At 45.1% G+C, this 16,781-nt stretch overlaps 1 protein-coding gene across 3 annotated transcripts in view; it reads right to left on the bottom strand.

The window, feature by feature from the left end:
* The window catches only part of ABCC4 (ATP binding cassette subfamily C member 4), a 247,992-nt gene that overhangs the window by 87,429 nt on the left and 143,782 nt on the right, over positions 1 to 16,781 (bottom strand). For all 3 annotated transcript variants that reach the window (XM_027590484.2, XM_027590486.2, XM_027590485.2), the window contains one exon: positions 1,932 to 2,011. In XM_027590484.2, the coding sequence (XP_027446285.1) occupies positions 1,932 to 2,011 (80 nt within the window). The remainder of the gene's footprint in view (positions 1 to 1,931; positions 2,012 to 16,781) is intronic.

Raw genomic sequence — 16,781 nt, 5'->3', positions numbered from 1 at the left:
CTCTCTCAGGCTGCTGAGAATGTTTTATAATGAACTCAGGTAGCATCTATCCCTGTGTCTCCATACATCATGCAAAACTAGGTGGGTGATGGGGCGCCTGGGTGGCTCAGCCGTTAAGCGTCTGCCTTCGGCTCAGGTCATGATCCAGGGTCCTGGGATCGAGCCCCGCATCGGGCTCCCTGCTCCGCGGGAAGCCTGCTTCTCCCTCTCCCGCTCTCCCTGCTTGTGTTCCCCTCTCCTGCTGTGTCTCTCTCTGTCAAATTAAAAAAAAAAAAAACAAAAACAAACCTAGGTGGGCGATTCTGACTAGGAGGGCTGATTATGTGCCGAGCACACAGTGGGCCAGCCAGCTTAAGAAACTCAACCTCTGCCTAACTGCACTTGCAAAGAAAAATAACCTTTCCACAAATCTTCTCAATGTAATTAACAATCCCTGGGAAAATGTGACCCTGTTTTAGCGAAGAATTGCTTCTTGGGGATAAATTATATAGTAAAACCCAGCAGGACACATTTATAAAATAAGTCTGCAGGAGAGGGACGGAAAAATCAGAGCTCTTTGCTGTAAAAGTACTCTGCCTCCAAGTCTCGAGTCCCCATTTGGTTCACGTTGGTAACAGTGTGTGCCTTTGCCCGTAGGCTATACTGTTTGCAGTCAGATATTCATTGCTGCGTTTAGGAGTGACTCATAGAAATGCCTATGGTCATTTCAGGCCTATTAGTGATTTTTATAACAGCTAATTTTCCAAATTAAGTAATTCTGGCTCCTTTTTATAACAGTGGCTCCAGAAAAGTCCCTAAGTTTTGACTTGAAGTACATCTGGGCATTGAACAAAAGTGGAGGGGGGACGCGACCATCAGGATGAAGCCATGATTGCAGACCCCAGTGGCAGCATTTCGACTTCCTGGCCTTACAATGAGTTCATGATTACTTACGGAGAGTGAAACACAAGTTCAAGAAGTATTAGCGATAGCAGCAGTGATCTTAGAATATGTGCAGCTATTGATAAATGTATGTCATTTTCAAAAAAAAAAAAAAAAAGCCCACTTGGAAATGAAGAAGAAAGTCCCCCAGGCTGAAAAGTAGACAGAATTAAACAGCAGGAAAATCATCCCACGTGTGCCACAACACTGAGTGAGCAGATGAGGCATGAGATGACCCAATATCTTTGCTCAGAACCTCAAGTTCACAGACAGAATATATGCTGTATAGAAGGTATTTGTGGGATTGCTGGGTTTAAAATTCACTCACACACATACATATACACACACACACACACACACACACACCCCTTAAGACTTAGAGCAATCAACGTGTGAAAGAAAAGCTGCCTAGAAAAACAAAAAAGACATTTTCTGAGATGACTTTGATCCTATACTCAAATTATTGGCTTAAATGTACTTGCCTTTAAAGGCTTTGTATCTGCAATAACTGCTCTCCTTTGTCCTTGCTAACAAAGTATTATTTTCACCTTATTATTACTAATCTTTTCTTTGTTAGTAACCACACCTGGTTTTATCCCCCCAAATGGTGCAGTAAATATTTGTCCTTTGTGGTGATACAATGCATAATTTAGTTAATCTGGGCTATCTTTCCGTGAGAGGTGATTGTTTCTATATTATGAAATGTGCTCACGGTAAAGGGAAATTCATGCCAGATACCTGGAAGGCAGCTGGAGAACCACTTACCAAGCATGTAGCTGCTTCGAACCAACCTTGACAAGACTGTGTAGCCACTCCTACACATGAGGTATTACTCATGTTAACTTAGCCTCCGAATCAGAACCACACCTTTCTCTTACAAACACGGCCTTTTGCTAAGATAACATGACATCGTCAGGCCAGGAGACCCACCCTCGGCCCCCATGTAAAGGACTTGAAAGAACAGGAACTGCAGTTTTCCATTCAAGAACTTGGCATCACTGTGACCTTACCTGGAAGAAATCTAGAAACGTCAGGGGTAGCAAGTCATCCATGTGCCCAATGTCTTTGGAGAAACGATTTAAAATTCTTCCTGCAAGAACAGGATATGAGAAATTACTCATTTCCCCAGATAGGCCCTTTAAGGGAAACAATTCACAGACAAATCAAAACAATATTTTAAATGCATATGTATTTAATCTATTACACATTCATACGAAATAAGCCAATGTCACTGGTAAAGGAAAAGAAAATAGGATGATACCTAAAGAGAAACAAAAATACCACCAAATGATGGTGGGCAGGGAGTTGAAGTTTGGCCCTGATTTTTAATAAAATGGAGGGGGGAGAATCTTCCGGCAGTATCAGGAAGGTTTGGTAGATTCTAGAATATTCTCTCCTTTTATATGCCTTTTCCGATGCCCACCCGCCCAGGGGCTGAGTTGGTAAACAAATACAAAATACATAAATTGATCCCAATTGTTATACTAATTTTGCTTTACTTATCAGAATTTTACTAAGTGGTACTTATTAAATAAATGTAATTATAACTTCTCTATTCCCCCCCCCAGGATGGTTCATGGAACCTCACATTTTGAAAAATTTTGGAATCCTGCCATTCCCGAGTTATGAGTTTACTACGGATGTAATAAGTCGCTATCTTCTGAGGTACAACCGAGTGTGACAGACTCATTCTTAAATATCCAACACGACCAGAGGAATGCAGGCAGGAACACAGAAATATTACTTAATGATTAAAGATCACTTTGTGGGGCGCCTGGGTGGCTCAGTCGGTTAAGAGTCTGCCTTCGGCTCAGGTCATGATCCCAGGGTCCTGGGACTGAGCCCCGCCTCAGGCTCCTTGCTCAGTGGGGAGCCTGCTTCTCCCTCTGTCTCTGCCCCTCCCCCACTGGTGCTCCTGCGTGCGCTTGCACATCTCTCTCTCTCAAATAAATAAAATCTTTAAAAAAAAATGTGTTGTAATGAGCACTGGGTATTATGTAAGACTGATGAATCACAGGCCTATACCCCGAAACAAATAATACATATGTTAATTTTTTTAAAAGATCATTTCATGGATTCTGAGGAAGGAGATACAATGAGTAATAAGAAATGATCTTTTTATTTTTATTTTTTTAAAACTCTGTACTATGTATCTACAGCATGGTCTTTTTTTTTTTAAGATTTTATTTATTTGACAGAGAGAGACATAGCAAGAGCAGGAACACAAGCAGGGGGAGTGGGAGAGGGAGAAGCAGGCTTCCCGCAGAGCAGGGAGCCTGATGCGGGGCTCAATCCCAGGACCCCGGGATCATGACCTGAGCCGAAGGCAGACACTTAATGACTGAGCCACCCAGGTGCCCCCCAAAATAAAAAATAAACAGATCATTTCTTATTACTCATTGTATCTCCTTCCTCAGAATCCATGAGAACAGTACATCCTAAAGGCTTCAGAATTAGAAAGTGAGAACAGATTTGTACTAAATATCTAGTCTTTTAAAACACAGAATTCACAGAAACTGAAGCTACACACACACACACACACACACACACACACACAGCCTATTTTGGTACAGGCAGCTCCTGAGAAATATGTTTGTCTCGGCCCCTGAACTTCTTTTGTAACGGAGGCTTCAGGAAGCCAGCCTGCAGGGGAGATGTGGGGCCTCTACACACTCTTCCCAACATCTGTCAAAAGTGACTTCCTCCTGAGGCCCTCCATTCCAAGCCACGACCGGGCCATGACTGGGCCATGACTGCACCACGACTGGACCATGAAAGGCCAGAGGCTAGGAGCTGAGCTGCTATTGCCGGATGTGCAGGGTTGCCCAGGTGAAGAGCTGGAGCGACTAGAAGCTTCCGCACTTGGCCAGGCTACAAGCATGACAACCCGGGCCTCCACGTCTCTGACTCAGGTTTAGGAGATACAGACTCCAGAACCCATCTTATAGTGACACTTTTGGCAGGCCGGATGACAGCTTTTCTGAGCCTCTAATAATACCTCCTCAAGAGGGTGATTCTGAGGATTACCTGGGTTCATGCATGAGAAAGAACCTAGTCACAATGCCGGGCACGTTAGCAGGTGCTCAAAACAAAATAGCAAGGCGAGATAATTACTGTTGCCCACAGGATCTGCAGCTAGTCTCCTGGGAAAGCCTGTGTACCAAGCACTATCAGAAGGTCAACCTGTGAAAATGCACATTCAGTTGCTTTAGGATGGAGCTTGAGATTCTGCATTTCTACCAAGCTCCCAGGTGATGCCCTCTGCTGTAGACCACACTTTGAGGGGCCAAAGGTTAGGTTATTTAATCAGTCACGCTTTAGAAACATTAAAATCATACAGGCAATTTCCCATATATTCTTTCCTTTTTTTTCTTTTTTATTTGAGAGAGAGAATGAGATACAGCATGAGAGGGGGGAGGGTCAGAAGGAGAAGCAGACTCCCCGCCGAGCAGGGAGCCCGCTGCGGGACTCGATCCCGGGACTCCAGGATCATGACCTGAGCCGAAGGCAGTCGCTCAACCAACTGAACCACCCAGGCGCCCCCCCAACTATTCTTAACAGATTTTGTAGACTACCTATTTTTTACCTTCCCAAAGTATCGATGTCAAAATGAGGAGTTCATTAAAAAATGTTAAAAGACAAAAAAAAAGTTAAAAGACACAGTCTAAACACTTATTATTTCCTCAATGGAAAAGCCCAACTTTTCAACATAGTCAGGATTCAGAACGCTGCAAAAGTATGGTTCAGCTTAAATAGTACTGAGACCAATATTCAAGTTTTACAGTTTTTTTTAAAGGTGAAAAGGCTACACAGAGATGAATGATACATGACAACCATCCCTTTTACCTTCCACCAGATGTAGATCCGAGAGACCCATAGTTGGCAGACAGCATAAAATAAAAGGAAAACACAAACAACTGAGAAAAACCATCTCCCCACACAGCTACTACAATAACTGAGCTGGATGTCACAGACTGTCAAAAACCTAAACTCTCCTTCAGCAAAAGGCAGAGTGTAGAAAATGTGAGATTAGGGGAGTCAATAAGTTACCTCCTTGCTCCAAGAAACAATTAAAGGGACGAATGGTATTTGCAGACCATCTCATCTGTCTCTGCTGTAGTCAGAGCTGTGATTTCAAGTTCATGGCCTCATCGTTATAAACTTTTCTCAAAGGTCCCCAAATCAAATCCGGACGATGAATTCCCTTCACACCCATGCCATGCCTCTTCATCCAAATGGCATTTGGCCCTGCTGGAACATCCCCAGGGACGTAGAGGGAAGGGGGATTCACTGTGAACAGCGGGGAGCCCAATCCATTTCCAGACTGTTCTGTTACGCAGGGCTTTCCGACATTAAACCAAATCTTTCCTGCCTAGAACGTGCAACCCTCTGCTTATTTTGCTCTTAGAGCCACACGGAGTGAATCTAATTTTTCTTGACATGACAGCCCAACAAATGCTTGAAGAAAGTTAATCATATCCTTTCCAGTCTTCTCACATGCTGTTAGCCCTTGGTGCCTCAATTATCCCTCCTAAGGCACAGTGTCCCATCTTGGCCCTGCCTCCTGCCCAGACTCAGATGGCCGGACTCACTGAATGCCTTATGTCCAGGATTAAAATCAACAGCCCAGGCCTCGTTTGATTACCTTGGGATAGAGTCGCAACACCATCTCCCCTCTCCTGTGCGGGACAGATAACCGATCATGAGACCAACAAGCACAGTCAGTTCTCGTGGCCAGATCACATTTAGACTCACATAGAATGAAACTCCACATTGCCCAGGTAGATTTCAGGGAACAATTGGGTAATACGTATAAACAACTTTAAGAACGCATCCCTTATGACCCAGAAATTCTAGGGATATATTCCAACGAGTTAATAAATGCCTCAAATATGTTCAATGTGGGTTATTTGGCAAGTGAGACATAGAACCCGAACATTTAGTCTGAAACAAATCTACAATGTATTGTGTGCAATTTTAAGTTTTTTATCAATGCTCTTTTTCTATAGTGACTATGTACTACTTTTGTAAGAAAGTAAAGTTGCGGGGGGGCCCACCTGGGTGGCTCAGTTGGTTAAGCCTCCGATTTTGGCTCAAGTCATGATCTCAGGGTACTGGGATCGAGCCCCGCGTCTGGCCCCATGCTCTGCAGGTAGTCTGCTTGAGGATTCTCTCCCTCTCCCACTGCCCCTCCCCCTGCTTGTGCGCTCACTCGCACTCACTCTCAAATAAATAAAATCTTAAAAAAAAAAAAAGAAAGAAAGTAAAGTGGGGAGGGGAATAAGGCTGGGAACAAAGGGGAGGCAGGGAGAGAAAGACTTCGCTTGGAGTCCACACCACCAGAGAACCAACCAGGGCCCTCCTAACTCTTCTGTCCACAGGATAGGATTCCATGAAAGAGGGCGCCTGGGTGGCTCAGTTGGTTAAGCGACTGCCTTCGGCTCAGGTCATGATCCTGGAGTCCTGGGATCGAGTCCCGCATCGGGCTCCCTGCTCGGCGGGGAGTCTGCTTCTCCCTCTGACCCTCCTCCCTCTCATGCTCTCTGTCTCTCATTCTCTCTCTCGCAAATAAATAAAAAATCTTAAAATAAAATTAAAAAAAAGGATTCCATGAAAAAGGTCAGTGAACTTCTGGTCAAAATACAAATCCATAAGCGATCTTATTTTAAGAATGGATTCTACAATCTGAGCTGGAGGCAATCACCTGTCAGTTGAGTTCTGACGCGTCTCTCATACGTAGGATTCCTCTACTTTCTTATAACCAAACTATAACGTGACACTTGGAAGCTCCCAGGTCTAGTGTGGACCCTATTCTTTTTTTTTAGCAAAAAAGGAGGTATGTTTAGATATCATAAAATATTTAAGTATATTTTTATTGAGGCATAGACTTTGTATCTTGTAAGATGCACCCTATTTAGGGCATGCAATTCGATGAATTTAAGTAATGCTACTGAGTGATACAACCATCACCAAAAATCAGTGTTAGGACATTTTTGTTGCCCCTGGTAAGATGCCTCATGCCATTTACAATGACTTCCTGCTCCTACTCTTAGCCTCAGGCAACCACTAATCTACTTTCTTTCTCTATAAATTTGCCCTTTTGGGGACATTCCATAAAAGTGGATTCGTACGGTATGTGGTCTCTCATGTCTGAATTCTTTCATTTAGCCCAACATTTCTGAGGTCCATCAATGCTACAGTGTGTTAGTAACTCCTCCCTTCGGAGCCCCATTCTTTAGCACAGAAGTGATCTTGGGCACCAGCACAAAAGGCCCCATCAGGCCAAGCCACACCTGACTGAAAGGTTGAAAGTGGATGTGTTTCATCAACTCTTGGATATTAGGAACTTCTATGTGCTCATGTTTAGCCCATGGAAGGTTCTAGAACCTAATTCTTTTGCTACGAAGGGGCCACTGGTTTGACGGCCCTGCAGAATCAGAAGCCAGGAATGCTGGTTCTGGGCCAGGGTAGGAGGACAAGTGAAGGAATCACTGTCCTAGTGAGAAGTGGGATCTTGATCCAAGCAGCCCGTCCAACAGAGGAGACTCTCTCCTCTATTGCTCTCTCCAAAAGGGCAGAGAGCATGGACCTGTACCTTCCAGGGACAATGCCACGGGATGGGGCAAAGTCTGACTGAAAGGAAAGGGTGTTCAGTGATTGCCAGAGATGGTCACAGGCTGAAAAAAAATCACTGCGCAGCAGGAGGGAGATACTGAGGGAGATGGATGAGCATGGAGTTTCTGCATCATTCTACACAAACCAATTCAGCATAAGAACAGGAGCTATGCAAGTTTGGGAGCTCCACGTGACCATCAGCTTTGATGTCAGAATAGGTCATCGGCATGGTGGCTGCTCAAAGAATGGCATAAAATAGAGCAGCAGGAATTAGGAAACCATCGGTGGGAAACCAGCAAGGTTCTTGTCTTCCTCTGACACTCAGTAGCAACCAGTCTGCGGGTAACTCATCCAATGCCCATTTAGACACAAACCCTTGTCTGTGGAGATGATCATATTTGCTTCCCTGATGTCACAGGATCAAAGATCGTGAGGCTAAAAGAGATGGTGCCTACAACGGAACCCTCTAGGTTGTGAGATGGCACACTCATGGGGGTGTTGTCTGAGTCATCATCAGGAGATTATAGAGCTTGAAGGGAGCACGCAAGGTCTTGAGGGCTAGTCCTTTCCAAACCTTGTCTTGTCAAGAGTGTGTGATTCTGCAGAGATGCCTTGAAGAGGAAGCGGAAGCCACCTTCTCTCAGCCCCAGAGGCTGCCTCACCCTTCTCCCCAAGCTGCCGGTTCCCTCCCCCAGCACTCTCCCTAAACAGCCTCCCTCATGTCCCTCTGGACATTCAGACAGTGGTGGCCTTTGAAGAGAGGGTTCTGAAGCTAACAGAAATGTCCAAATCCCTATAGATCGAGCTCCTTGTGCTAGAGAGGACCCACGGTCCAGCTTTGCTCAGGGTGATGCAGTAATATTTCGTTAAGGGGCAGGTGTTACAGCCAAGCCATCCTGGCATTTCCACACATCAGAAAAAGGAGACATGAGAAAGTCTACCTTTTTTCTCAGGCTAGAACCATCAGCCATTTTTCAATTTTTCTGGGTCTCTGCTCACTTTCCTTCTAAAGACTTGCTGTTTGCTTATACACACCAAATCTTATCTCCATTCCTGATCTCCCAGGGCTTCCTTGGGCAAGTGGCTATCATACAAAACATCTGAGGCTCGACACATCTAAACTGAACAGAAGCCTTTGAGATTGGCCAGCAGATGCCCACGTCCAACTATTCCAACTTTGCCTTAGACCTCTGCCCCAACACCCAGCATGAAAACTTGTAAGTCATTTTGACTGATCTTCACCTCACATAAATTACTAGCAGGACTTCACTGCTCACTTAAAATAATTTCATGGACATCCTCGATTCTTTATCTGTCAAATCCAATCCATCGAACTTTCAGGAACAGCGATGTGAAGGGACAGAAGAGAGGTACCTACCTGACCTGTCCATCACTCCTGGCTCCAACCTTGTCCTCATGGGGGTCTTCTCGCTCTCCCATTCACTTGCCAAGAAGGCCCACCATCCAGTCCCATCTACCCAGATTTCTTAGCCCTTTCACCTCCATGAGACTCTTGCTGACAAATGTAGTTCCCAGGCATGTGCCACTCATTCGACCTCCTCCATCTTTATTGGACAGGCTTGGTAGACCTGTGCCGTCCTCTTAGGAACCCACACAGGCCTGGCCACAACTAATAGACCCAAGAAGCATGGGGTGGCCACGCCGCTGACCAGCTGCCAAGTCATTCAGATTTCTGCTCTCAAAAACTACAAGGTCAGAGAGTAGCAGGAAAGTGGAGCACATTCCCTACCCAAGCCGAGGGACCTGGGTACATGCAGGAGCCCCATGACAAAGAGCCCAGCTCCAGCTTCTGGAAAAGGGGGCTCTGCTTTGGCTCCATGGGATTCCTGCTTCCTTTCAATCAAACCTTCCTCATCTGAATAACTTGGGTAGATCCCGTTTTCATACCAAACGTCCTGACTAGAACTATCACCACAGATCCAACTGGAGACTTGCTTATTAAAATTAGTTAGGGACATGATAGATTTTGTCAAGTGAAATGTTCAAATTACTAATTACCCTTATAGGTAACATTTTTTTTAATTGTCATCATTTTGGCAGAACCTTTTTTCTTGTGAACTACAGATTTGTCTTTTTAAATAAAAGATACAGAGCATAAATACATCTTTTCTTGATAACCCAGAACTAATATTCGGAGCATCACTGGTTTAAGTGTTTCTAAACATGGTGGGGTCCTCTGGGGCTACCTGAGATGCACTCCTGCACCCCAACGCACTATGGTTTTCTAATACTATGCTTTCAGCTGACACATTTTGCTGTTGTGAAGAGCCCGCCTCCAAGCTTTCACCTTTTAGATTTAGTGATGAAGACTATGGAGACACTGCAACCAAGTAGGGCCTAAAATAACACTCAATATGCTCTCAGCAAAGACATACGCAATTTTCATGGTCTCAGGCAGTTTTTCTGACACTTTATTTGATGAGAGACTATTTCAGCTTGCCTCCAGATTCCCCCTAGAGTTTGGGTATATTCTCAGAATATCTCATAAATCCATTCAGTGGTTTAACTACTTTTCAAGTACATTAGTCCGACATTCACAACTAGGTTGTACACCCTTTGCAAACATGAACCATGTTTCAAACACAACCTATATAATAAAACGCCAAGTGCCCAGCAGGTGCACAAACTGGATTTGCTAATAAAAATACAATAAACCCAGTGGCTTTCCAACTTTTTTTTAAAGACAGACTCCTAAACAAAACCATAAACAAATCTGTAAAATAAATATAAGAAAAAGCAGCTCTTACTAAGGAGAGATGATGAGACCTGGAACCCACTCAATGACCTCTTTCTGCATGTCACTCGGGGGGTGGAAATGTTCACTTGGATCACTAGGATTACACCAATGCTCTAGTCTTCTTCAAGCTGTAAACACATCAGCTGACTCACCAGGCCGTTGAGGGCTGCTGAGTACCTAAGTGGCATTAGATCGGAAATAGCCCAACACTCATAAGAACAATGCTTCCCAAACTTTACACTGTACACAGATCTCCCCCAGCCCCACAGATCTCCCCCAGCCCTGGTGAAAATGTATCTTCTCAAGAGCTCAGGTGCTGTCTGACATCCTGTTTTTCTAACAGCTCCAGGGGGATGCCGGTGCTACACGCCCAGGGATCACACTCTTAAGTAACAAGGAAGAATCGGGAAAGTACAATCATGTTCCTTCTGTCTCAAGAACCTAGAAGATAACCTTGTCACCTTTACATGTGTAATTACTGCCCTTTTAAATTCCCTTCCTTGAGGGACCTGGGTGGCTCAGTTGGTTGGGCATCTGCCTTTGGCTCAGGTCATGATCCCAGAGTCCTAGGATGGAGCCCCACATCGGGCTCTGCACTTAGTGGGGAGTCTGCTTCTCCCTCTCCCTCTGCCTCTCCACCTGCTTGTGCTCTCTCTCAAATTAATAAATAAAATCTTTAAAATAAATAAATAAATTCCCTTCCTTACTTCCAAGAGCTAAAGACCATTTGTCTTTTTCTATTCACACAAATTAAATTTCAGTATAGGCATCATTAGGACAGGGGGGTCTAGTTTATTCACTGCTGTTTCCCCAGGGCCTGAACAATGCCTAGGACACAGAAAGGGCTCAAACACATTCTGCAGTCAAATGCTCTACCACTGAGCTATACCCCCACAAACACATTCTGAATGAATACTTTATAAAACAAGCCCTTCTTCTTTAAGTAACAAATGGTTTGTTTCCAAATTGCTGTCTCTATTTCTAGTGCTTGATATTTCATACAGTTTTATTTGGCAGTGTTTTCCCAACTGGAGAAATTCATGTTGCAACATGAAGTGTCTGCTTTGTCATATTTGTCACTTTCCTTGTGCTGTTGTTGAACCAATTTGTCTACGCTCCTTCAAAGGCTGTCTAAAATTTCCACGTGCAGACCAGTTTTAGGTCAGCAGCGTACAGAAGCAGGCGTGATAACAGGAAAGTACTAGAAAGGGAGGGAACCTGATGTCTCAGAGGTGAGAGAGCAGAGAGGGGGACAGCAGTCTGAACTGCTGGGTGGGTGGCAGCAAGGGACAGCTGTGGAGCATACTCGGATCACATGAGGATGAGGAAGCAGGCAAAGGAGAACCGGTGTAGACGACAGGAGAGGCAATGCAAGGCACAGATACTAATGTGACAGGTCACCAGATACTGAGGGAAAGTTCTGGCCCATCCATGGCCTGGGCTTATAGAATCCCTCTGAAGCCAGGAATTCCCCCTAAGAACTCAAAGGTAAAACCATACAGGAGACAGCATTTAACTTAAATGATCGCCTTCAGAAGGTGCATCCTTAACCCACACCATTTTCTTAAGGCACTGAATTTGGTACCCAGGCCTAAGAGGGTGACGTCAACCACACGCTGAGGGAGAAAGCCTACTGTTCCCTACAGACAACCCCTCGAAGGGCCCTTCTTCCCCGTCACAGCAAATATGGGATCGATGCACCTGTGGTGGCTGGTTTCCTTCTGCCCACCCTGACTACTTGCTTACATGCCAAGAAAAGCTGAACAGAGTCAAGTCCAGGGGACAGGTCCCGGGCATGTCTCCTGCTCACTCCAGTGGCATCAGTGGAAAGATTCGGGGAAAGCAGCAGCTACACAAACCTAAGGAGTACAACCGGTGGTGGCCCAGTGAATCCACTAGGGATCTCGGGGTCTCCTCTAGCAATATGAAAAATTTTCTAGAATAATCGCACTATGTTGCCAAAGTCCAGTGGTCATTTGCCTTTTCGTATAATGAAGACATTAAAAATAGTAATTTCAAAGTTCCATTACATCACTTGGCAGATTGAGGGGGAGGGGATGAGAAGGAGTTTTAAAAGGATGTGTGTGTTCTTTGTCTAATTAGGTACTTCTCATTTCTCTTCCCACCAGGAAGATACCAGGTGGATTGTCCAAACACGAAGACTTGTAAATATCCCAATGTGTTTGAGACCAAGGGCAAACTGCTTTCTACACACATCTTCAAGTCCTCCTTCCTCCAGGCTACCACATTCTCTTACACTGTACCTCTACCACCCGGTAGCCAGTCAGGAAAAGCCTCTTTAACCCCTACGCAGGGCTTGCCATTTAGATTTAAAACCCGATTGTTTGGTGTCTCTGGGGGAATTTTATAATCTAAAGTTGGTGGCACGTCAAGACAACACACAGAAGGGAAAATAGCATCTACACTGACAAAGAATGCCGCGAACACACACACAGGTGGCACGGAACACGCACTCGGCAGCCGCAGCGTCACCAGGAGATGTGCGTTACACACAAGGTTAGGCACAGTTAGCCAGACACGTTTTCGTGGTGGGGACACGGCCCAAGAACTTGGAAGGAGGGCAGAGAATGGGCTGACGGAGAATGGAGTTTGCCCAGGTGGGAGGAATGACATGTGTGAGGACTAAGAGGTGGGAACAGCAAAGGGATGACAAATATTTGCCTAGTGGATGGAAAGAGCATGACCTCAGGTGTGCTGAGATAGGAGCATGGTTTGGTGCAGGAGCGGAAAAAGCCAGGTGTTGGGGGAACTCCGGGGAAAACTCCCTGTGGTCAGAAAGAGGTCCAAGCACTGTCTTCCATCATGCCTCTTCAAAGCCATTCTCTTGTAGGAAGTACTGAGGGTGGCACTTGGCAGAGTCAGGACAGAGGGACATCTCACATGCCCACCCCACCCCAGGCTGGCCAAAGTCTGAGGAGTGCTACAGAAGATGTCCCAGGACCCATTCTGATTCAGCCTCTATGTGCACAGACAAACCCCCGCACTGACGCCTCCCTGTGCCTTGAGCTACACCTCAGAGATGTAGGCAGGAGTCCTTCTTGTGGTTGTTTTGGTTCACTGATGCTTGGTTTCTAGAATACCCCACCTACCACCACCACATGAGCACCAAGTAAGTGCCAGGAACTGTTAAGCACACGGTACACATCATCTCAAAACTATATGCAAGACGTAGTCTGTATTTTACAGATGAAGCAGGTGTGGTGTAGAGACAGGAAGAAATTAAGTCAAGGACACTCAGCTGTAAAGCAGCCAAGCCAGGACTCATGCCCAGTGTGATGGAGATTCAGAAAGTTCCTTAGCAACAGATCTATGGCATGGAGCTACTTTCCCGGACACATTTGAAAGCTCTCTTAAATATCTACTAATAAGAATGAACCAATTAAGTTATAGGCAGGGCTGGTATCAACGGCTATGGCCAGAGCAAGCTCATTCTGACTGGCTAATGCCTGCCCCATGGGATGCTAAATACTTTGAATATCACTCCAAATTAAGAGTTCCAGGAATTCTCTCTTAGCTAACCATAATTAAAGTAAAACATTTAAAATAACTCCACCTCAAAATTAAATTACACAAGTTACTGTAAGCTGAAGGCAGAGACTGACAAGTGGGCAAATCAGCGAGAGAATGAATGCACACACAGCTCTAATAAAACATATACACCTGACTGGTAAAGTCCAGGGGCTTGAGATCCAGCTCATCCCAAGCCTTGAACTGTTGTGTGACCCAGGCCAAGTCCAATCACCAACTGGTGGGAAGTACCATAGGAGATTAACCTTGAAGGTTGCCCCAGGATTGCCCCAGGAAACCATTCTGTTACAGAAATGCTTTGCCACAGTAAGTAATCATTATTTTACATTTCCTAAGTATGCAAAGAAAAACGCTGGAAAATTAAACCAGGCTAATTCCGTGACCCCAGACCTCACACGTCTATCACGCAGGAGTACGTGTGGCCTCATGGCCCACATATGGTCAGGAATGTACCGAGCACTGGACAAGAACAGGTAGAGAAATCTCTGAGACAGTGGCTCTGAAACATGGCGGATCTGATGAACACTATGGAGACTTTCCACTGGAAAATGCCCACACAATAGATTTGCATGATTTCAGGGGATTCCTAAAGCATGAACTATAGGGAATGGAATGGCCACAGAGTTAAGAGGCTCGGCTAGGAACCTCTGACTCTAGAGCAGGAAAGCACCAAGGACTTGACTTCTCTTGCCACAGGAATGCACCACTCCGTCCTCAAGAAGGATTTTTCTCTTGGCACACTGTATGTGCCCAATGTCTTTCAAGGCTGTGTGCACAGACACTGTCTCCATTCTCGGGAGGAATGAGCACTTAAAACATGGAGCAACCTCACCTCAGGGATATGTTTCCACAGAGGTGGTGGTGGTAGCAATATCTGTTCATGAAGACTTCACCTAAGCAAAGGAGTCCCACTTCCACACAGACAAGTATGAGACCCAGTCACTGAGAAAACCCCGATTGGAAATTACCACTAGGCATGCAAAATCAATTCTTATACGTAATGCTCAAAAATAGGACAACAAAATGTCTGGCGTGAGAACGTGACTAAACTTGAAGACAATGGGCCCTCCCACTACCCACCCTATGTAAAGTAACTGAAGGTGTGCTGGAGACAGATCAACCAACACCCAAGTCTCCTCTCCGGCACATCATTTTAATACCCAGGAACCGCCAACAGATGTTACACAAAACTGCCTGAGCTGTGTTCAAGGTAAATGGACCTTTGTTTAAAAAAAAAAAAAAAAAAAAAAACAAGAAAGAAAAAGAACACAATTGAAAAAGAGCAGGGTAAGGGGCGCCTGGGTGGCTCCGTTGGTTAAGCGTCCTGAATCTTGATCTCAACTCAGGTCTTGATCTCTGGGTCGTGAGTTCAAGCCCAGCGTTAAGCCTACTTTGAAGGGGGGAAAAAAAAAAAAAGGGCAGGAGGGGGGAGGGGAGATCGTTTTGACTATGTTATTACTTCTTGTAAAAATTCAGATAAAAGTTGGCAGAACTGGAAATAAGGCTCTAAGCGTTGTAAATCTACCTGTTTGCCAGTTACAGAAAGCTCAGGGTACATGCCACCTCTTAGCCAAGACGCTGCCCTTTTTTTGCACATGGAATCGCGACCTATTCAAATACCTCCCACTCCTTTCCAGTTCAGCTTCTGTCCTGTTTGCACATTGGTATAAACCAGTCATCTGGTTTCTTAAACCAATAACCAGTTCCCCGCAGTCCTCATTCTTCTTGACTTTTTCTGTAGCATCTCACATTCTAATAACCCTCTTTTTGAAATAAGCATGTACGCTGGGATGGATTTTTTTTTTTAATGTATTCCATTTATTTATTTATTTTTTAAGATTTTACTTATTTATTTGACAGGGAGGGGGAGAGAGAGAGAGTACAAGTAGGTAGAGTGGCAGGCAGAGGGAGAAGCCGACTCCCTGCTGAGCAGGGAGCCGGATGCGGAACTCGATCCCAGGACCCTGAGATGGTGACCTGTGCTGAAGGCAGACACTTAACAGGACTGAGCCACCCAGGCGCCCCTAGAATTTTTTTTTTTAACATCTATCTCTTTGCATTCCCACTACCCTGCTCATTCCCGAAATACAACGACCTCTCCTCATATTTTGAGGGTCTCACCTCTCGGAACTCTATCCCCTGAACAACAATCACCACACCCCCTCTCCAAGGACAGAGACGCACAAACCAGAACCTGTCACTGCTGCCTTTTGCCTCCCTTTCTTCTTCACTGTCAGTGCATCCAGCTGGGGGGCCTCTCCCCTGGACAGCTCATGTGTGTACACGGGACACACGTCGTAACCATGAGCTGAGGAAACCCATACACTTCCTTGAAATGTCTGAGTCCAATAAGTAACTTAAAAAAGAATTTTAACATAAAAGAAAAGCTTTACGGACTTTACGCTCTAAGTCGGGGCTTCCAAAACACCTTGATATATTAAAAGAAAAATTAAAACCCAGACTCCTTTTGGGTTTCTGATACTTAGGGGACATTCCATGAGCTTTGAGCAGCCACAGAGGTCGGCCTGTCCGCAGCAAGGTTCACGAAGGACTGCGCCAACTTCCTCAGCACCGTGTGTGTTGTTACATCAAATAACTTAATCAGAACACAAACTGTTCTTAGATTTCTGCAGAGGTAATTAAATAACAATTCAATGCCAATTAATCACAGTCAAATAAGAGTCTGTCAGAGAAGAACTCTATACACACTGGAGGCTATTTAATGGTCAAATACTTGGCAGGATCTTAGTTAAACAATGATTCATTAAACCCCCTCTGCCACACAATGGCCAGGCTGAACCAGAAGTGAAAGAATCGAAACTCTTTTGTTCTCCCATAAAAAGACACCAACCCTCCGTGTGTGATATTCTTTCCTTCCTCACTTAGCAGACTGCTCGACTGCATGATTCAGACCCTGCTCAGCTGCTCCCAGGCACGC

This window comes from Zalophus californianus, chromosome 3, assembly GCF_009762305.2.
Source record: "Zalophus californianus isolate mZalCal1 chromosome 3, mZalCal1.pri.v2, whole genome shotgun sequence".
Lineage (NCBI taxonomy): Eukaryota > Metazoa > Chordata > Mammalia > Carnivora > Otariidae > Zalophus > Zalophus californianus.
This window is presented reverse-complemented; position numbering and strand designations above follow the sequence as displayed.